The sequence below is a fragment of the Canis lupus genome, chromosome 2 (genome assembly GCF_011100685.1).
Source record: "Canis lupus familiaris isolate Mischka breed German Shepherd chromosome 2, alternate assembly UU_Cfam_GSD_1.0, whole genome shotgun sequence".
Lineage (NCBI taxonomy): Eukaryota > Metazoa > Chordata > Mammalia > Carnivora > Canidae > Canis > Canis lupus.
The window spans coordinates 68445138-68468392 of NC_049223.1; the positions used below are offsets into that span (position 1 = coordinate 68445138).

Below are 23255 nucleotides of genomic sequence, written 5' to 3' on the forward strand. Positions count from 1 at the left end.
CTCAGGAAATCTGCCTGGGGTTCCCTTAAATCTGTGCTGCTAAAGATATACATGTGTCAGGCAAAGCAGACCTCACACAGGCTGGAAGGCAACTGATGAATCAGTGGAGATTCCTTACTGATCACTCAGTAAGGAGTGAAGACCCTAAAAGGGCTATGTTTTAATGTTCACATTAAAATACCCCCAGAAAAGACTACTAACCAGAGTTTAAAAGCAAGAAAACTAATCAATCAAGAATGTAACAACTGCCTATAAAGCTCTACATACTTAAAAAAATCCAATTAAAAACGTACAGATACGCCAACAAGCAGGAAAACGTGACCTGCAGTCAGATGAAAAATCAATTAATAGATAGACTTGAAAATGATGCCGCAGTGCAAGTGTTATCAAATGCCCTAATATATCTGCAGCTGGAGTCACAGGAGAAAAAGTAGGATGGAAGAGGAAAGGAGACAGAAAAAAACTTAAGAAACAAAGACTGAAAAATTTCCAAAGTTGATCCCATAAAACCTCCAAAAATCATGATAAACCTTAAGTATGATAAAAACAAAGAAAATCAAAGGCTCATGGTGATGCAGTCAGCTAAGTGTCCCAGACTCCTGGTTTCAGCTCAGGTGGTGATTCCAGGCTCGTGAGACTGAGCCCTATATGGGGCTCAGACTCAGCATAGTCTGCTTAGATTCTCTCTCCCTCTTCCTCTGCCTTCCCGTCACTTGCACACAAGCTCACTCACGCACTCTCTCAAATAAATAAATAAGTCAGTCTTTAAAAGACAAAACAAGGAAAATAACAATGAGGCATATCATAGTGAAATTCCTGAAAAAGTGATAAAGAAAATCTGAAAATTAGCTAGACTGACTCATTACACACAGAAGACCAAAGTAAGAATGATGTGACTTCTTGCCAGAAACTATACAAGTCAGAAGATAATGAAATACCATCTTTAGTATACTGAAGGAAACCTGTCAAACCGGAATTCTATACTCAATGAAAATACTTTCAAAAATGAAAGTGAAATACAAATCAACCTCTTCAAACAAAAGCTGAGATTTTGTCTCTAGCAGACATGTACTAAAGAAATACTACTGTTCAAAACAAAAACTACAGTTAAGTAGAAGGAAAATGATACCAGATGTTAACTCAGATCCTCACAAAAGGAAGGATACTAGAAATGGTAAACATATAAGTACATATAAAGTAACTTTTTCCCATTTAAAACATTTCTTTAAAGTTTACAAGCCAATAATGGACATAAAATGCAATTATAAAAAAAAACAAACCAAGAACACATGACAAATAGAAAACAAACTGATTTCTAGAGTTACAATATTCTAATATTCAAATTTCCAGTTTTTAATTAAAAAAAAAATCACAAGGCATATAAAGTAACAGGGAAATACGGCCCATTCAAAAGGACAAAGTAAATTGACAGAAAGTATCCCTGCAAAAACCCAGATAATGGACATGTTAGACTTTCAAGGAATGGTCTTAAATACATTTAAAGAGCTAAAAATAATTTTTAAAATGTTTTTAAAAAGAGACACCTAAAGGAAATCAGGAAAACAATGCATGAACAAAATGAGAATATCAAACAGAAAAAGAACCAGTAAGTTCTGGAGTGGAGAGGTCCCTGCCTGGATCAGTTGGGAGAGGAATATGCTAACTATTAATTTTGGGGTTTTGAGTTTGAGCTTCATGCTGGATGTAGAGATTCCTTAAACTAAAGAAAAGGGCAGGGGGTGGGGGGCAGCCTGGGTGGCTCAGTGGTTTAGCGCCGCGGCCTTCAGCCCAGAGTGTGATCCTGGAGACCCGGGATTGAGTCCCATATCAGGTTCCCTACATGGAACCTGCTTCTCCCTCTGCCTGTGTCTCTGCCTCTCTTTCTCTCTCTCTCTCTCTGTGTCTCTCTCATGGATGAATAAATAAAATCTTAAAAACAAAAACAAGGGAGAAATTAAGACATTTCTACATAAACAAAAGCTGAAGAAGCAGGTCACCACTAGACCTGCTAGACAAGAAATGCTAAAGGGAGTCCCTCAAACTGAAAATGAAACAAAAAGACACTCCACAGTAACTTGAAGCCAGTAGAGGTAACTGCATGGGTAAATATAAAAATCAGTATTATTGTATTTTTTTTTAAGTATTTTATTTATTCATGAGAGAGACACACACACAGAGACAGACAGACAGAGGCAGAGCCACCCAGGCATCCCTGTATTTTTGGTTTGTAACTCACTTATTTCCTACATGATTTATAGGACAAATGTACAATTATAAATCTGTGTTACCGGGCATACAAGTAAAGATGTAATCTGTGACAGCAACATCATAAAGGGAATTGGACCTGTACAGAAATACTTTTTGAAGTTAAGCTGGTACCAATTCAAACTAGACTGCTATAAATTTAGAATGGTAAATGTAATCCCCATGGTAACCACAATATCTAAAAAAAAAAATACAAAATAGAAATTAAAAATATACACAAAAGGAAATGAGAAGAGAATCAAAACAATTCACTACCAAAAAAAAAAAAAAAATCAACTAAACACAGAAGGCAGTAATGGAGGAAGAGCAGGAGAAAAAGGTGTAAGACAAGAAAAACAGAGTAAAATGCCAGAAGTTCTTCCTTGTCAGTAATGTATTACATGTAAACAGATTAAGCTCTCTAGTCACTATAGGTTGTCTGCAAAGACTTACTGCATATACAAAGACATGGACAAGTTGAAAGTAAATGGATGGAAAAAGATATTTCATCCATATGGTAGCCAAAAGAGAACTAGGTTAGCTATACTAATAACAGACAAAAAAAACCCTTACAGTCAAAAATTGTTACAAGAGATAAAGAAGGGGGCAGCCCAGGTGGCTCAGCGGTTTAGCACAGCCTTCAGCCCAGTATGTGATCCTGGGGACCTGGGATCGAGTCCCACGTTGGGCTCCCTGCATGGAGCCTGCTCCTCCCTCTGCCTTGTTTCTCTGCCTCTCTGTGTGTGTGTGTCTCTCATGAATGAATGAATGAATGAATGAATGAATGAATGAATGAATAAGTAAATAAATAAATAAAATCTTTTTAAAACAGAGAGATAAAGAATGACATTATATACTTCTAGAAGGGTCAATTCATCAAGAAGATATGGCAATTATAAAATATATGTATCGGGGTGCCTGGGCAGTTCAGTTGGTTAAGCAGCCAACTCTTGGTTTTAGTTAGGGTCATGATCTCAGGTCTTGAGATCAAGCCCAGCACGGAGTTGGCTTCAGATTCTCTCCATCTTCCTTTGCCCCTCCCTTGGCTTGTGCTCTCTCAAATAAATTTAAAAATCTTAAAACAAACAAACAAACAAACAAACAAAAAACAGAACACTACATAGATGATTAATAAAGAAAAAGAGGACTTCAACAACATTATGAATCAGTTAGACCTAAAAAGACCTATAGAACACTCCACCCAACAACAGAATATACCTTTCTCAGGTATACATGGAATGCTCTCTCCAGGACAGACCATGTAGGCCACAGAGTCTCAATGAATTCTAAAAGATCAAAATCCAAGTATCTTTGACCATATGCAATGAAACAAGAAATTCACAAATATGTGGAACCTAACAACATACTCTTACTTTTAAAAAATATTTTATTTATTTTATTCATGAGAAACACAGAGAGAGGCAGAGACACAGGCAGAGGGAGAAGCAGGCTCTCTATAGGGTGCCTGATGTGGGCCTCAATCCCTGGAACCTGGGATCATGACCTGAGCCAAAGGCAGACACTCAACTGCTAAGCCATCCAGGCGTCCTCATACTCTTAATAGATGGAGGACTCATACTTCTTGAGTTTAAAATATTTTTTTTTCAATTTTTATTTATTTATGATAGTCACAGAGAGAGAGAGAGAGAGAGGCAGAGATATAGGCCGAGGGAGAAGCAGGCTCCATGCACCGGGAGCCCGATGTGGGATTCGATCCCGGGTCTCCAGGATCGCGCCCTGGGCCAAAGGCAGGCGCCAAACCGCTGCGCCACCCAGGGATCCCCACTTCTTGAGTTTAGAACTTACTACAAAGCTATAGTAATCAGAATAGCGTAGTACTGGCATAAGGATGTTTACATATCAATGGAATAAAATTCAGAGTGTAGAAATAAATTCACACATCTATGGTGAGCCAAATTTTAATAAAGGTGTCATGTTCATTCAATGGAGTAAGAATAGTCTCTTCAAAACAGTGTGGGGGAAAAAAAACAAAAATAAAAACAAAGAAAAACAAAACAAAACATAGTGTGGGGACAACTAGATTTCCAGATGATGGACCCCTAGCTTACACCATGTACAAAAATTAACTCAAAATGGATCAACAACCTAAATGCAAGCCAAGACCATAAAATGCTTAGAATAATACACCGAGAAAGTTTTTTATGACTTTTCATTTGGCAATGGATTCTTTTACCTATGACATCAAAAGCAGAAGCAATAAAAGATATTAACAGAAAGTGAAAAGAAAACTTGTAGCATGAGAAAAACTGTTTCCAAATCATGTTTGATAAGGATTTAATATCAAGAATATATAAAGAATTTCCCCTCCTCCCATTCATGCTCTCTCTCCCTCACACTCTCTCTCAAATAAAATATCTAAAAAAAAAATTTCCACAACCCAACAAAAAGACAGACAACCCAATTTAAAAATGGGCAAATGGGGATCCCTGGGTGGCGCAGCGGTTTGGCGCCTGCCTTTGGCCCAGGGCGTGATCCTGGAGACCCGGGATCGAATCCCACGTCGGGCTCCCGGTGCATGGAGCCTGCTTCTCCCTCTGCCTGTGTCTCTGCCTCTCTCTCTCTCTGTGTGACTATCATAAATAAATAAAAATTAAAAAAAAATAAATAAATAAATAAAAAAATAAAAAAAAAATAAAAATGGGCAAATGATTTGTGCACTGCTCACTAAAGAAGATATGTAAATGCCAATATGCACATGAAAAGATGCTCAACAGGGGCGCCTGGGTGGCTCAGTCAGTTAAGTAACCAGCTCTTGATTTGGGCTTAGGTCATGATCAGGGTCTGTGGCTCCACAGTTCAGCAAGGAGTCTGCTTGGATTCTCTCTCTCCCTCTACCCCCCCCCCCCGCTTATATTCTCTCTAATAAATAAATAAAATATTAAAAAAAAGATGCTCAACATAATTAACCTTAAGGGAAATGCAAATCAAAACTACAATGAGATATGATTTCATATCTACTAGAACGACCACAATAAAAACAGAAAAAATACCAAGTGTTCTCAGGAATGTGGAGAAATGGGTATCTAGTGCATTGCTGGTGGGAATGTAAATTCATGACTTTGGTATATTTAAAAAAGAACTGAAAACAAGACTCAGATACTATATGCCAATATTCAATGTGGTATTATTCACAATAGTCATAAGTTGAATGGATAAACAAAATGGAGCATATACATACAATGGATTATTATTCAGTCATAAAAAGGAATGAAGGTCTGACACATAGATGAACCCTGAAGATAGCATTATAAGTGAAATAAGCTAGACACAAAAGGACAAGTGTATGACTCCACATTTATGAGGTACCTAGAGTAATCAAACTCAGAGACAGAAAGTAGATTAAAGGTTATCAGGTGCTACAGGGAGGAAAAAATAGAGAGTTATTGCTTAATGGGTACACAGTTTCTGTTTGGGGTGATGAAAGTTGGGAAATGGATAGTGGTGGTGGTTGCACAACAATGTAATATAATAAATGCTACTTAACTAGGCATTTAAAAATGGTGAATTCTGATATATTTACCATACAAAAATTTTATTATTATTATTTTTAAAGATTTTATTTACTTATTCATGACAGACACACACACACACACACACAGAGGCAGAGACACAACACAGGCAGAGGGAGAAGCAGGCTCTATGCCGGAAGCCTGACGTGGGACTCAATCCCAGGTCTCCAGGATCATACCCCAGGCTGAAGGCGGCGCCAAACCGCTGGGCCACCGGGGCTGCCCCTCACAAAAATTTAAATTGCAGCACACTTCCTCCAATTAAATCTGACAAAGAATCCCTGTTCTAAATCTTTTTTTTTTTTTTTTAAGATTCTGTATTTGTCTCTTTACATTCCTTCATTTCAGGGCCAATTATGTTAACCGTATTTTCTTATTTTTGTGTTCTTGATGTTTTTCCATTTCAAGCTTTACAGACCCAGGGAGAGACTGCCCCTCCCATGGCTGGTAATTCCTAAAGGGAACAACTTGTCCAACAGAATGCAAACTAACTAGTCCAAGGTCACATCTCCTCTATCTTACCTGTACACCCCAAAAAGCAATATTCCTCCATTTTAATTCATCCCTTGGTCAGGTAGTAGTAGGCAAGTAGAGACCACTCCTGTAGGCCAAAGCCCTATGGATTCATTCAAACTAGCCAATCCTAAACTGTTTATACTCTGCCCTGCCTTCATGGTTTCCCTCAGAAACTTTAGTAAAGGCTCTGGCCTAAATTGGCTTGCCCTTCCCCTTCTGCCTGGTGCTTTCTTCTGTGACCCGATACGCATGCAGTGGTTCTCTGATCTGTGAACCTAACAGACTTCTTTTACACCTCATTCCTGTCCCTTCCTGTGGCCAGAATGACTTTATCATAGCTTACCCCATACTGACATTTGAAAAACAATCTCAATATGTAAAAAACTGGTAAAAGTGAAACTGATTGGGGCATCTGGGTGGCTCAATGGATTAAATGGCCCACTCCTGATTACGGCTCAGGTCATGACCTCAGAGTTGTAATTGAACTCTGTATTGGGTATGGAGCCTGCTTGAGATTTTCTCCCTCTCCCTCCCACTCTCTCCCCCTTGAAAAGAAAAAAAAAAAAAAAAAGTGAGGCTGATTATGTTAACCCACAAGTAAGTAAGGCTTCCTCTAGAGGTATTTCCTAATTCTCTAAATTATTTTTTCTCTTTTTTTTAAAGTAAGCTCTCAGCTTACATGAGAACCCAACGTAGGGCTTGAATTCATGACCCTGAGATCAAGAGTCGGACAACTAACTGTCTGAGCCACCCAGGTGCCCCCCACTCTCTAAGTTGCTAACTGGAAACAGTTACTAAAAGTATTGCTAAAGGGGTGAAAAATAAGTTTTACAGGCAAACAGAACAAGTAATTCTAAGAGTACCCCCTTTCTGAAGTAGTTGGGGTGAGTGTAATGGGGAGTTTTTAAAAAGAAATCTCAAGATTTGGGCTGGTTCTTCAACCACGAAGTCATGTTGGGGGTAGAAATACAATAAGGACATAAATGGGAGAGGGGCAGGGAAGAGTCTTAAGAGAATCTGAGTGAAAGAAAACCGAAAATGGAAGCTGAAAAAAGTGCTGAATTCTGGAGGTAGAGAAACTGAGGAAATGAAATTTCAGAGAGGGTGCCTCTATCATTCTGAAAAGTAGCTTGGCAAACCAATCACAGCAGGTCTTAGAATGTAGGAGACACAACTATGTGGTGAAGCCCAAGTGAATTTATTATATAAAAAAAAATTGTAGGGGACTGCAGTGGCCTCCCTTTGGGGTTCCTGATTACCCCTGTGCCTGGAGACTAAGAGGCACAGGACAGATTTCTAAAGGCAGCACTGTGGATTGCTGTCCCCCATTACCTGACACATGGTTTTTCATGACTCTGAGCCTGGGCTCTCCCAGGGGGCGGTCTCCTCCTTCAAGCAGAGCTGACAGCAAAGCTGGAAGGAGAACCTGGCTGTGCTTCTTTAGTCACCATGGTGACAAGAAACTATTGCAAATATTTGCTTATGACTTCACTGGAGAAGCCAGGCAGGGGAGGTTAGATTGGAAGAAGGAACGACCACAGAAGCACATCTGGAATCAGCAACCAAAGGAATGTTGGACTCTCATTGAGAAACCACTGGCAAACTTGCTATTTTCATTATGCACTCCCTTACTTGCTAGGGCTGGATCAAGAAATCTAGGATACAAATATACCTTTTCTAGCATCTGTCTTATTCTTTCTTTTTTTCCTAATATCTGTCTTAGCCTTTGGGTTTTCTTAGTCAAGGAACTCTCTCAAAATGAAGAGGTCCTAGAAGTTATACCTCTCATTTCTAGAAAATAAATGGCTAATGTTGCCATGCACTCTCTAAACTTGCAAGGATCACCAATAATAATACAAAATAAGCATGGACCTTGTTATGGTCTGAACTGTGCCCTGCTTTCAACTCCTATGTTGAAGGCCTGGCCCCCAGTCCCTACAAATATGACTATGTGGAGATGCGGTCTTTAGAGAGGTGAGGATACTGGGGTGAGGCCCTAATCCAATATGACTAGTATCCTTATAAAGAGGAGAAAATTAAGACATAGATGCAGAGAGAGAATACCATGTAAACATGAAGACAGCTATTGATAAAGCAAAGAGAGAAAAGTCTCACAAAAAGCCAACCCTGCTGATATTTGATCTTGGAATTCTAGCGTCCAAAACTGTGGGAAAATATATTCTTGTTGTTTAAGCCAGACAGGTTGTGGTACTTTATTATGGCAGCCCTAGCAAATTACTGTAAGCCCTAACTGATAAAGAATCTGAGTCTCAAGTCACATATGGAGTAGCAATAGATTACTGCAACATTCCATTTAATCACTGATATGTTTAAAATTTTGCACATGTTTTCAGAAAAAGGCATACTACACATAGCTGTCCTGTGTATGGGATGGGAAGAATACTACTACACCTTCAAGCTCACATCGTGTACACCTGCTGACTTCTAGGGCTTTCCAAATCAAAGACTTATGTTCATGGTCTGTACTTCAAAAAGCTACCAAGCAATCATTGATTGAAGGCATCTGCCTGGAATAACCCAGAAGAGCTATATTTAGGAAATAAGGGAACTAGCATTATTTTCTAGGCAATGGCCTGACAATCTTCAAAGAAGATGCGACCTGGAACACTATGAAGCAATCACTCTTTACAAATGATTTCCCTTGTCCTGGTGCTAAGTTGAGTGGGTGCTCCTCAGCAGAAGGAGGCTTTCTAAAGAAATGTTATTGTAGCTGCCCCGGTACTCAGAATGAGCTAAGGCTTTAAATCACACAGACTGTTTGACATATGCTACAGTTAGAAGCTTTACAACTCTTTGTGATGTGTTAAAGTTTTCATAATGGCACTGGGAAGAGAGATAAAAGAAATAAATAGTTACTCCCCAGTTTAAAGCCTCTTCCTTCAGGAAAGCAAGATTTCTCCCAGGTTGAAGTGACTTTTTTTCAGTTGGCCTTTCATAACGTTCACTAGAAATTCTCTAGTAAATATGTATCAACGTACAATTCCTATGATAAAACCCTATGGTCATATGCCTGCTACTGAAAAGGAATAAGGGAGGGCAGCCCCGGTGGCTCAGCAGTTAGTGTCACCTTCAGCCCAGGGCATGATCCTGGAGACCTGGGATCGAGTCTCATGTCAGGCTACCTACATGGAACCTGTTTCTCCCTCTGCCTGTGTCTCTGCCTCTCTCTCTCTCTATGTCTCTCATAAATAAAATTAAAAATAAAAAAAAGGACTAAGGGGGTACCAGGAAAAAGAATCCATAAACCTTAGCAGGCTAGTAACATTTAATAATGTGCCAAGCTCTTTGTTGATATAATCTCTAATCTTCAAAACAATCCTGAGAATCTATTTTACAGATGAGAAAAATGAGACTCAGAGGGCAAGTGAACAAGTCAGGAAGCTAATACATCAACCCTGACCTAGTTGGTCCCAAACTCCAGGTTCTTTTTTTTTTTTTTCTTTTAAAGATTTTATTTATTTATTCATAGACACAGAGAGGCAGAGACAGAGGGAGAGGGAGAAGCAGGCTCCATGCATGGAGCCCGATATGGGACTTGATCCCCGGTCCCCAGGATCACACCCCAGGCTGCAGGCGGCGCCAAACCGCTGCGCCACCAGGGCTGCCCCAAACTCCAGGTTCTTATTTCCTGAAAAGAAAAGCTACTGGTAATAACAAATCCATCAGAATTCTGGGTTGAAAGGTACTCCATCACCATAAAGAAACAAATCTGGTCACGTCCCAGAATTTCAGTTAACTACAAACTTAAATGCCTTAAAAGGTAAAGAGGTGAGTGAGTTTTAACAAGACAGTCATAGTATTACATCAGGAACTATACTCATACTCAGTTTTTACAATACTGTGCCAGCCAAACAAGATTTGACAGGGGCTAGGGTGAAATCAGTGGTTTTAAGCCCTTGGACGGTAACTAAAGACAAATTAATGGCTAAGGAACCAGGTTTAGAAGTGTTATTACTTACACAAGATCATTCAGCCATTAAATTGTGAAGCTGGGAATGGAATCTAGATCTCTAATTCTAATGGCCTCCACTTTTCATCCAACCTCTGAGAATTACCTCTTTCCCCCCACCACACATATAATTCTATTCAATTTGGCCTGCCCTTAGACTAGGTTCTGTCTATACTGATCTATGTACTCATAGTCATTTTAACTTGAGAAATACTGGCAATCAATTCTCTAAACAGTGCACCTGAATACAGGGAGCAACTGAAAACTTTGCCAAGATGTTTGCCTAAGAGTTCCACCCTGATCCACCGTATCTGATTTTTGGGAACTCATTTTTTTTTAAGATTTTATTTATTTATTCATGGGAAACACACACACACACACACACACACAGGCAGAGACATAGGCAGAGAGAGAAGCAGGCTCCCTGTGACGAGCCCGATGTGGAACTTGATCCCAGGACCCTGGGATTGCACCTGAGACAAAGAAGATGCTCAACCACTCTGAGCCACCCAGGCACCCTGGAACTCATTTTCATAGTATGTTTTTCTTTGCAGAGACTTCTCTCTAGACCACAAATCCAACTAACCACAAACCTAAAGTACATCTTACACTGTATAAACACCTGTACAAACCAGAATTAACCAAATCAAAATTCCTCTAGAACAGATAAAGCTAGCAATGATAGGATTGGAAAGGTGGGAAGACAACACAAAACACAAGTGACAGAGGTAAATTCAAACATTTTCAAAGACATTCCTCCAACTTACCTACTCAGTTTCTTATCAAATATAACACAGACTGGCTTAAATTTTGTCTGTCTATAAAGAGCTGGTCTATCTAGTAGATAATTCCTGTGAATGCATACAAAGTTGATGACAAAGTTTTGGTATTGCTGATTTACAACTTTGCTAGCTAAAGTCAGCACCATGGGAATGAATAGTTCCAGGAATCTCACCACCCGAAATTTTTTAAAAAGATAAGTAATCTCTATACCCAATGTGGAGCTGGAACTCACAACCCTGAGATCAAGTCCCATGCTCCACCTACTGAACCAGCCAGATGCCCCGACTACCTAATTCTTTATCCTAATAATCAGCCAGTCACTTGTGAGTGTATCTTTTCATTCATTTCCCCATTGAAGCTACTGCCCCATTTCTCTGTTCTCATTAAGAGCAAAAGAACTTTTTGTCCCCTTTTTATGATTTACTTTAAAAATAATGTATTTATTGGGATCCCTGGGTGGCGCAGCGGTTTAGCGCCTGCCTTTGGCCCAGGGCGCGATCCTGGAGACCCGGGATTGAATCCCACATCAGGCTCCCGGTGCATGGAGCCTGCTTCTCCCTCTGCCTATGTCTCTGCCTCTCTCTCTCTCTCTGTGTGACTATCATAAATAAATGAAAAAATAAAAATAAAAAAATAAAATAAAAAAAATAAAAATAATGTATTTATTTTGACAGAGAGAAAGAGTACCTGGAAGGGGTGGTGGTGGCAGAGGAAGAGAGATTATCTTAAGCAGACTCCATGCTCAGCACAGACCCCAATGCAAGGCTCCATTTTACCACTGAAATCATGACCTGAGCTGAAACTGAGTCAGATGCTTAACCAACTGAATCACCCAGGCACCGCATGAATTATTTAAACACTGAAAATTTGAAATAGCATAATAAATATCTATAAACTCTCTTTTAAGATTCAACAATTTAATGAAACACCTGTTATCCAGTCCGTGCTCAAATTTTCTTATTTATTTCAAAATGGTTGCTTTCGTTTGTTGGGGTTTTTTTTTTTTTCAACCCAAGCTAAAATCCAGTCAAAGTTCAGCCACTATATTAGTCTATTAACACTATTATGGAAAATTTCAGATATATACAAAAGTAGACAGAATAGCAAGTAAAATGAATCTCAATGTGATCATTTAGATTCAATATCAACTAGTAGCCATTAATCCAGGTTTCTATCTACTCCCAGATCCTGAATCACTTAAGCAAATTCCTATATCTCATCTATATATACTTCAGTATGTAGCTTTAAGCAATAAAAACTTTTATTCTTTTATTACAATATTATTATTCCAATATTTGGTCATTTTTAATCTGTAAAATCCCTATCCTTCTCTCCTCCAATCCCTTTATTTTACTTGTGATACCGACTTTCTGGAGACTAGGTCAGTTGTCTTAATGAACGCCCTACAATTTCATTTTTTGTCATTAATTTATATGCCTATCTCCTGTATTTCCTGCAAAATGGAAGTTAGGTCTTGAGGCTAGATTCAGGTTTATAATTCATATTTATTTTTTAAAGATTTTATTTTTTTGAGGAAGAGAGAGATCTGCGAGAGCGAGCATGGGGGGTGGCCAGGAAAAGTTGAAACAGACTCCCCACTGAGCAGGGAGCCCAACAAGGACTTGATCCTAGGACTCTGGGATCATGACCTGAGCCAAAGGCAGATGCTTAACCAACTGAGCCACCCAGGCATCTTGGGTTGACAATACGTTTTTGGCAAGAATTTTATATGTAAGATATAAAGCATGATAAAATGACTTTTAAAAGTAGGCATTACTACTATTTTTTAACCTATGTGTGCTCTGTTCACTCTAATTCTTCAAATCCGACTTCTATTCCTTATGTTCCACAGAAACTGCTTTTATGAAGGTCACCAACAACCTCCCTGTTGCCATCCATATCTAATGGACAGAAATTTCTGTCCTCTTTTAAAGCCCTCAGTAGTAATTACTAATCCGTTCTCTCTCAGAAGCACTTCTCTTGGCACCCCTCCCAACCTCAACCAATCTTCTCAGTCCTCTTACTGGCTCCTCCTCCCTACAACTACATACTGGTTTCTATCTCCACTCTTACTAGGTGATTTCATCCATTCCCATTATAACTTCCAAATTTATGTCCCAAGCTCAGCCTTTTCCCTTGGGCTCCAGATCCATATATTTAACTATCTATCAAAATCTTTACTTGGATATCTAAAATTAACTCTAACCCCCCCCAAGCCTCAACGGCATTTACCAGTTACTGAACCCAAACCCTGCTTCCCTACCATTTCTTTTTTCTTTTTTTTTTTTTTAAGATTTTATTTATTTATTCATGAGAGACACAGAGAGAGGCGGAAACACAGGCAGAGGGAGAAGCAGACTCCACGCAAGGAGCCCGATACAGGACTCGAATCCGGGATCACACCCTGAGCCAAAGGCAGGCGTTCAACTGCTGAGCCACTCAGGCGTCCCTCCCTACAATTTCTTAGCATTAATACAACACACTCTCTCCACTTTCATCTAATCTATTGCCAAAACATGTCTTAGTTTTATCTCCAAATATATCATGAATGTATTTACACATCTATCAATTTCTGACCCTGATGTCATCCAAGTCACTACTATCTCTCCTCTGGCTACTAAAAAAACTCTATCTCTTCTTCTCTTCCCCCACACTCCCCATCCATCACCACAATAATACCATAGACACCATGTACAATAAAATCCTCTACCCAATTCAAGGCCCTGCATATATATTCATCTCATTCAACTCCCTACCTTCATTCATCATATGCTCCTGTCACAATGGCGCTATCAAGTATTTGCAGGTTATTTCCGGCTGAAGTCTTCACACTTCCTCTTTTCTCTCTGCCCACAATGCTCTTCCCTAGCGCTTAAAATTGCTAGGTCCGTTCCTCATAACCCTAACCCAAAGTAAGCTACTCTATTTCTGTCAGAACATCTGTTTTATTTCCTTCATTATACTATTTTCCAGTCTCTATTCTCTTCTGTAGGACATTTTAAATTCTGCAAAGGCAGGGACCATTGTTGTATCTCCAGCATTTTAGTATCATAAATTCACAAGCATTTGTTAATGAATCACTGTTCAAAAAGTTTATTAAGTATTTACTGAATACCTACATTGCCTCAAACACAAGGCCTAGTGCTAACAGTTGCATAATACGTATTTGCCAGTTAAGTGTAAGGTAAGTTAAGAAGACCTTACAGCAAAGAAATCTACCTGTGACTGGAGTGGAGCACAACTTCCAAAGGCAGATTTTAGAAGAGTTTCCTCCTAGAAACCCAGAAATTATAGATTTCCTCTAGAATTGATACAAAAACTGAATACAAATGAGTTGTCAAGCAGCAGGACACAGGTGCTTCAGAAGAATACATTTTGAACCGCTAAATTCAGTGATATTGTCAGTGTTGATTCTATTTGACTTTCTAATTTGTCACTGATGATCACTTTTGCTTTCTTGAAACTCCACCCATGATTCTGAGACCACCACCTTCTTTCACTTCTTTTTCTTTCTTTTTTTTTTAAAGATTTTAAAAATTTATTTATTCACAAGAGAGACAGAGACACAGGCAGAGGGAGAAGCAGGCTCCTCAAGGGGAACCCGATGCAGGACTCATCCCAGGACTCCGGGATCACGCCATAAGCCAAACCACTGAGCCACCCAGGCGTCCCCCTTCTACCAGTTCTCTTTCTTACCATTCCTCAGGTTATATACTGTGTTCCTCTTCAATGCCCATCTCTCACTGTCAGTATGGATCAAAGTTCTACTTTTGGTCCTCTTCTCAGCAGGAGCACCCTGCTCCCCAGGGAATCTCCCCTGGCTTCAACCTCCACTTTTATACCAAAGTACCAAATCTCTACCATCACTGCCTCCTACATGAAGTGTATTTCCAATGCCTACTGGCTATATCTCCACCTCGCTTTCTCTTTATTTAAAAAACAAATTTTTTTTAAAGATTTATTTATTTGACAGAGAGAGAGTGAGAGCGAGCACACAAGCAGGAGGGGCAGAAGTAGGTCTCCCACTGAGCAGAGAACCCGACTCAGGGCTTGATCCCAGGACCCTGGGATCATGACGGGAGCCAGAGGACACTTAACCGACTGAGCTACCCAGGTGCCCTTCTTGCTTTCTCTTTATTTTTATTTTTTTAAAATTTTTATTTATTTATGATAGTCACACACACAGAGAGAGGGGCAGAGACACAGGCAGAGGGAGAAGCAGGCTCCATGCACTGGGAGCCCGACATGGGATTCAATCCCGGGTCTCCAGGATGGCGCCCTGGGCCAAAGGCAGGCGCTAAACCGCTGTGCCACCACCCAGGGATCCCCCTTGCTTTCTCTTTAAATCAATTTCTTCTTTCATCTTCCCTAGTTAATATAATTACCATTCACCGGGCCTTAGAGTCAGCCATGAACTTCTTCCTCCCCAAATTTCAACAGATTTATAAACTGATTTTTACCTATGCCAGAGTCTCTTCTTAACCAAAGTCCACTCAGCCTCCCCTGAGCCTTTTCTCAACTAGGCCTCAACCATGGTCTATAAACAGTTGAACAAAACACTAACACAGTTTCTAAGGTGTCAGGGTCGCATCACTAGGGTGACCCTAGTCCTTCCTTAAAGTACCTGCCTGAGAAAATCAAGACTGCAAAGAGTTACTGTTTCTTCCACCAATACCTGAAAATAAGGCCCCTATATCCCAGGCTCCGTGGGAGGGTAGGAGCCTAAAGTCAATAAGCACCAGTTAGCAAACCCAGATGGGTTTCACATGAACTAATACCCATTTCTCATATTTTGTTATTTTTCACTTCCCTGACTTTTCTTAACCTCCTTTCTCTGGCCCCTCTATTCTTCCATCCTCCCTTTAAACAGCCCAGTTACTCCTGTACAAACTGAGGCTGAATTCAGTTCAACTTTTCCCTGTTGTAATAGTATATTATTAACATCTGTCCTAGTCATTTTAACTAGTATCTAGCTTTATCATTGACTTGGGATTCCCAATTGCTTCCTACTGACAATCTGCAATGACACTGTTGTAGTTTACAACTCATCACCTCTTACTTCTAAACCGCTAAATCTTTGAGAGCAAGAATCCACAGCACAGTGCACACCAGTCTCAAACATTCCATCCGACATCTTAAGCTTCAGTTTCCCAAAGGATCCAAAGTGGTTTACAATATAAATATAAAAATGTAAAATAAAAAATCTGGAATAGGAATATACCAATTTGTATAGAAAACAGGGAAAGATGAGGGGTGCCTGGGTGGCTCAGCCGGTTAAGCATCCAACTCTTGGTTCCAGCTCAGGTTACAATCTCAGGGTCAGAAACAGAGCCCCGTATAAGGCTCCATGCTTCACGCAGAGTCTGCTTGTCCCTCTCCCTCTGCTCCTCACCACCCCCTCCGCTCATACTCTCAATCTCAAATAAATATAAAAAACAAAAAACAAAACAGGGAAAGATGAATACAGGTAAGCAGGGCTCAATTATCAAAACTGAGTGGCATTTTGGGGCAGCTAGGTGGCTCAAATGATTAAGCATCTGCCTTCAGCTCAGGTCATTATCTCAGGGTCCTGAGATCAAGCCCTGTGTCTGGCTCCCTGCTCAGTGGGAAGTCTACTTCTCCCTCTGTCTCTTGCCTCCACTCACACTTGCTCATACATGTATGCTCTCTTTTAAATAAAGTCTTAAAAAAAAAAAAAAAAAAAGAGTTGCATTTTGACATGTCAGCTGCCTGGCAGCCAAAGCAAAGCAATGAGTTAACACTTACATAATTTTCATTATTCATAATGGTGCCTTAAAAAAAATTCATTTACTTATTTGAAAGAAATCTCAAGCAGACTCCTGAGTGTGGAGCCCACTCCCATAACCCCAAGATCATGACCTGAGCCGAAACCAAGAGTCAGATGCCCAACCAAATGAACCACCCAGGCGCCCCCATGATGGTGCCTTTTGAAACACCACAGTTTTAAATTTTGACTATGTCCAATTTATCTTTTCCTTTTTGGTTGCTTTTTTATATCTAAGAAACTACTGTCTAATCCAAGGTCATGAAGTTTTACTCCTCTGCTTTTTATTTATTTTTTTCCTCTGCTTTAAAAAAAAAAAAAAAAAAAAAGATTTTTTGCCCGTTAGATTTGTCTTTAATCCACTGAGTTAATTTTGTATATGTTTGTATATGTCTAACTCTGTTCTTTTGTAAATGGATACTTATTCTTTTTTAGGCATTATATATAATAACTAGCACATGAGGATAATAAAAATAAACTAGTGATCCACTTAAGTCCTTTCTTAACTAATTTACCTTTGTGATACCTTCAAAATTAATGATTTTTAGGATTAAACTAGTCTATCAAACCAACAAACTGCTGCAGTACACATGTTCCTTTCCTGTGTCAAGTTTCTTAGTTCTGTGTCTTGCAAGACCTCTGTCAGGCCCCAACACAGGTAAGGCTCATGATACTCCTGCCAAGAAAATTTGTGTAGTCTTCAAGTTCAGTCCAGAATGCTTTCCAAAGTCTCTAACCATGGTAAAAAGGTTTTATCTAAATCCAGAGTAAAATCCAAAATATCCCTTTTGAAAGATCTTTGAAATAGCCCAAAGTCAACGTCTAACATCTATGAGAAGACATTCCCAAGGAAAACTCAAATTTGATTAGTAACAATTTAGTAATAATTTGGTTAGCTTTTTTTTCTAAAGATTTTATTTATTCATGAGACACACACACACGCACAGAGGCAGAGACATAGGCAGAGAGAGAAGCAGGCTCCATGCAAGGGAGCCTGACGTGGGACTCGATCCTGGGTCTCCAGGATCACGCCCAGGGCTGAAGGCAGTGCTAAACCGCTGAACCACCCAGGCGCCCAAACATTTATGGTTAGCTTTTAAAGCTAAACTCATATATAGAATCCCCATTTCAGAGGTAAGGAGACAAAGGCATACCTTGCAGAAGGACCCAATTAATTAAATGGGTTTAATCCAGGTATTTCTAAAGCCAATGCTCTCCCTACCACATATACTTAACAGCCTGTTATTTTCTGGAAGAAGTGTCAATGTTCCTTCTACCACCCTAACGACTGCCTGCTTCAATCCCTCATATGAGATGTGATCCAGTTTCTGCCAGGAATGGGGAATACAAATATTAGATGACAACAACACTGATAGAACAGAAGTAGAAAATTGTAGGGACTGGCAGGTGGTTAGGCAATCATTTGAAGGCAGTCTGCCACTTCAAAGGATAAACAAAAACAATCATTTGAGTTAATCCTCCTTGTTTTAGAAGTATTCCACCCTGCGTGTGTGTTTGTGTGTGTAGAAGGGAGTTCCTGGAGGTGGCTACAGCTGCTGCGCTGATGATATCAAGTTGAGGGAAATATGATGAGCTAAGATAAATGTCATTTAAGTATGGTGCAGGATTTGAAAATGTTTTTAGAAGTTCAACGGGGACACCTGGGTGGCTCAGTCGGTTAAGCCTGCCTTCCGCTCAGGTCATGATCCCAGGGTCCTAGGATCCAGCCCCTCCCGCTCCCCTTGCTTGTGCACATGCCTGCTTTGTCAAATAAATAAAATCTTAAAAAAAAAAAAAAAAAAAGTTGAACATTATAGGGGCACCTGGGTGACTCAGGCATCTGACTCTTGATTTCAGCTCAGGTCATGATCTCAAGTCATGAGATTGAGCTTGGTGTTGGGCTCCATGCTCAATGGGAAGTCTGCCACTCTCCCTCTGCTCATGCTCTCTAATTAATAAAATATTTAGAAATACTCTTAAATAGAAAGTTCAGTATTATGTAAATGGACAAAATATCTTCAAGGGTTTGCATTAGAAAGAAATAGCTAAGAGAAGACAGCTGTGGGGATCCCTGGGTGGCTCAGTGGTTTAGCGCCTGCCTTGGCCCAGGGCGTGATCCTGGAGTTCCAGGATTGAGTCCCACATCGGGCTTCCTTCATGGAGCCTGCTTCTCCCTCTGCCTGTGTCTCTGCCTCTGTGTGTCTCTCATGAATAAATAAATAAAATCTTAAAAAAAAAGAGAGAGAGAGAGAGAGAAGACAGCTGTGCTAAATGGACCACCAAAAGCCATACTGGAGACAGTGTGGTACTGGTAAAAGGAGCCACAAGGCCAGAAAATTGGATTTCTGGTCTTGCTACTTAATAAATGTACAACCTTGGGTGTCACTTACGTGTATCTCAACTTTCCTATCCTTACCCTGTCTACCTCAGAGTTATGATGAAGATAAACAATACACATGAAAGTACTTTAGGATTAGGTTTGGTAATAGCCTTTCAAACTTCTGGAGTTTCTCCCATAGTGTTATGACCAGGAAATACTGCAAACAAGAAAACAGTATTATGAAACAGCATAGCATGAGGCTCTCACGGTGTTATCTGCCAGCCTGTCAGAAATGCTAGTCACGAAGACAATGGGAGAGGCTCTTCTATGGGACAACTGGGTCAAACCACAATGGGGCCATAATTAGGCTATTTTATTCTGGCAGATCCTCACAGGACTGGGCTGAACAGTGATCACTCTAGGAAACAAAGCTGAATCTATAAACTAGGTGGTTTGGCTAAAAGACCACATGGAAAAACTGTATCTGCATACAAACTATGTATTATAGTTTGTATAAGGTCTAAGCGAAGTATGGCACACTGAAGTCCTGAATCAGATGATGACAGTCCCAGGCACTAATTCTCTAAGGCTAATTTTCCCATAGATTTACTAGTCCTTTTGGCCCTTGAGTCTATATATAAGTGCAATGGTCAGATCTAGTGGTGGGAAATAAGGGGTAGTTGGAAACACAGGACAGGACTAGGATAGCTATAGTCCAGACAATTTCTCCCAAAGAAAATTTCCAATTATCCTTTGTAGACTGTGCAGAATCTGGCAGCTCTCACCTTTAAAAAATTATTTATTTATTTATTTAAGAGACAGAGTGAGTTAGCGAGAGAGAGAGAGAGAGAGAGAGAGAGAGAGAGAACACAAGTCAGAGGAGAGGCAGAGGGAGAAGCAGACTCCCAGATGAGCAGGGAGCCCAATGACTTGATGATCCCAGGACACTGGGGATTATGACCTGAGCCAAAGGCAGATGGTTAACTGACTAAGCCACCCAGCCACCCCAGCTCTCACCTTCTTAGGGATACCCCACTGTCACTACCACTAGCTGCTGAAAGGAACTAAGATGAATTAAAGTACAGAAACCAGGGATCCCTGGGTGGCGCAGCGGTTTGGCGCCTGCCTTTGGCCCAGGGCGTGATCCTGGAGACCCGGGATCGAATCCCACGTCGGGCTCCCGGTGCATGGAGCCTGCTTCTCGCTCTGCCTCTCTCTCTCTCTCTCTCTCTGTGACTATCATGAATAAATAAATAAAATCTTTAAAAAAAATAAAAAAATAAAAATAAAGTACAGAAACCAAAGAGCTCAACTTCCATTTAAGCTAGCTCCAAAATATTCACTGAATATCTTCTACACACATTACTCAAGGAATGAAGAAGAAAATAGGAGCACCTGGTTGGTTCAGTTAGTAGAGCTTTGTGACTCTTTTTTTTTTTTTTTTTTTTTAGCTTTGTGACTCTTGATCTTGGGGTTGTAAGTTCGAGCCTCATACTGTTTGTAGATATTACTTAAAAATAAAATAGTAAAAAAAATTATAAATATAATCCAAATAATCATCTTCAAACTGACTCAAATAGACAAGTGATTTATTATTCATTTTAAAAAATGTGTGTGCCAGGCACTGTGTAAAGGTTTCTGCCTTTAGGAAGTTTTACAACTTACTTAATTCTTACAGCATCAAGAATACAAAAGACAATGAATCTAAGTGTTCAATGAGTTCAGAAGGTGGGAGTGAGAACTATCTGTCCTGTATATGCTCTACGGGTCTTTGGAAGTTAGGTGGTTAATATTTCCTTTTTTTTTTTTTTTTAATTTTGTTTATTTATTCATGATAGTCAGACAGAAAGAGACAGAGGCAGAGACACAGGCAGAGGGAGAAGCAGACTCCATGCACCGGGAGCCCGATGTGGGATTCGATCCCGGGTCTCCAGGATCACGCCCTGGGCCAAAGGCAGGCGCCAAACCGCTGCGCCACCCAGGGATCCCGGTGGTTAATACTTCTGAAGGTAATGGGGTAGAAAAGGAGAACAGTTCACCAGGAACAAAGATGAGATTAGAAGAGCCCAAGGTTGTTTTGAGGAACAAGAACAGTTTAGTTAGTCCATGGCAAAACGTCTCTGAGATGAACTGCTGGCTACTTGGGCCTCTATTCTGCAGCACGATGCTGCTCCATCCCTAGTCCTTAAATGGAGGGTTCTGGGTTGTCTGTAGGTTGGTCTCACAAATCTCTCTGATTTGCTCTTTAACTGTTAGTAATCTGAGAAAGGGCTTTTCCAAGAGTCCTTCTGACAAATCAACAGGAGAGATTTCTCTAACCTATACATATTAATCCAAAAAAAGAACCAATTTGGGGAGGCAATCTTCTAAGGCCCGAACTACAAAGGGCTGAAGACAATATGGGGGAGAAGCACCAGACTGAGAGGCCACAAAGGAAATCCTTTTTGCTCTCAAAGGCAGGCTGTGTATATAGACATCCAGTGTTGCCCCTTAAACCCCATCAACTCTTTCCAAAATGATTCAGTGAGAAAGAGCACCAATTTGGGAGGCAGTTGGGTTGGGCTGCAATCCTAATGGCATAACCACTACCTGTGAGTCTCTACCTCCATGATCTATAAAATAAGAATAAACTTTATAGTCCTGTAGGACTGATGAAGTAACATGACGGTATGTAGGGCCTCAATGCTGAAACACTGGTATTTTCTTTTTCTTCTCAGCTTCTACTCTGAAAGGCCTCAATTCCCCACGAGGACAATTTTTAGGAAGTTAGGGCCAAAGAGGACAGCTTTATTTTCTTGCTCTCTATAATTGGTGGTTTTTCCTTTTCCTTTTTCCCAATACTGTAGCTTTCTCTTAATCTTTACCCTTCTAGTCCATACTCATTCCCTCCAAAGCTAGGCTGAAAGAACCAACGAGCCATATTTTAAAAAAGAGCTTATTCTTGGAGTACCTAGGTGGCTCAGTCGATTGAGCGTTCAGCTCTTGGTTTTACCTCAGATAGTGATCTCATGGGTCGTGAGATCAGGCCCTTTTTCAGGTTCCCAATCAGCTGGGAGTCTGCTTGGAGATTCTCTCCCTCTGCCACTCCCCCCAGTCTTTCTCTCAAATAAATAAATCATTTTTTTAAAAAGGGCCTTTATCATTTATCTCATCCCAAAATAAGCAATTCCAATCATGTCTCATTAGACAATTATTGCATCTTTGAAAAAGTGTGATAATTTTCAAATCTACATCTGCAGTCCACACCTAATACCCAAGGGGGTCCTTCTATCCATATCCCAGAAACATCTTTTTAAAGTAGGCCCCCCATCCAGCATGAAGTCCAATGCAAGATTTTAACTCACAACCCTGTGATGAAGACCTGAGCTGAGATCAAGAGTTAAGATACCTGACTAAGCCCCCTAGCCACCCCCCAGAAATATCTTTTTAAAAAGCATGTTAAAAAAATTTATCTTTTCCATAAACCTGTTCCTTATACATTCTTTTAAATTCACTATCCACAATCCCTTATTTGAAATTCTGAAAAAGAGCTCTGAAAATATTTAGTAAATACAGCTTCAAAACATTTAGCAGAACTTGAACAAAACATGAGACTACAGGGATGCCTGAGTGGCTCAGCAGTTAAGCGTCTGCCTTTGGCTCAGGGTGTGATCCCGGGGTTCCAGGATCCGAGGATCGGGTCCAACATTGGGCTTCCTGCATGAAGCATGCTTCTCCCTCTGCCTACGTCTCTCCCTCTCTCATGAATAAATAAATAAAATCTTAAAAAAAACAAACAAACCCATGAGACTACAGCCTTTATTTATCCCACATAATGGTTTGGTAAAAAATGTTACTAATACTTAACTATATAGGACTCTACCCCAGACCCTGCTGGAGGTGCTATCCAATTCATATGCACTATAATGCCTTTCTAAAATCTAAATGAGGGGTGCCTGGGTGGCTCAGCGGTTTGGTGCCTGCCTTTGGCCCAGAGCATGATCCTGGATCAAGCTCCCTGCATGGAGCCTGCTTCTCCCTCTGCCTTAAGTCTCTGCCTCTCTCTCTCTATGTCTCTCATGAATAAATAAATAAAATCTTTAAAAAATAATTTAAAAAAATCTAAAT

At 40.2% G+C, this 23255-nt stretch overlaps 1 protein-coding gene across 3 annotated transcripts in view; it reads right to left on the reverse strand.

Annotated features, from left to right (window-relative positions):
* The window catches only part of KPNA6 (karyopherin subunit alpha 6), a 52644-nt gene that overhangs the window by 21337 nt on the left and 8052 nt on the right, over positions 1–23255 (reverse strand). Inside the window, exon 1 of one of the 3 annotated variants that reach the window (XM_038531257.1) lies at positions 7623–7767. The exons of 1 other annotated variant lie outside the window; for it this stretch is intronic. In XM_038531257.1, coding sequence (XP_038387185.1) covers positions 7623–7641 — 19 coding nt within the window. In that variant the 5' untranslated portion in view covers positions 7642–7767. Of the gene's footprint in view, positions 1–6296; positions 6419–7622; positions 7768–23255 lie in introns of those variants that run through there. One more of the 3 variants, XM_038531256.1, reaches the window with a different exon arrangement.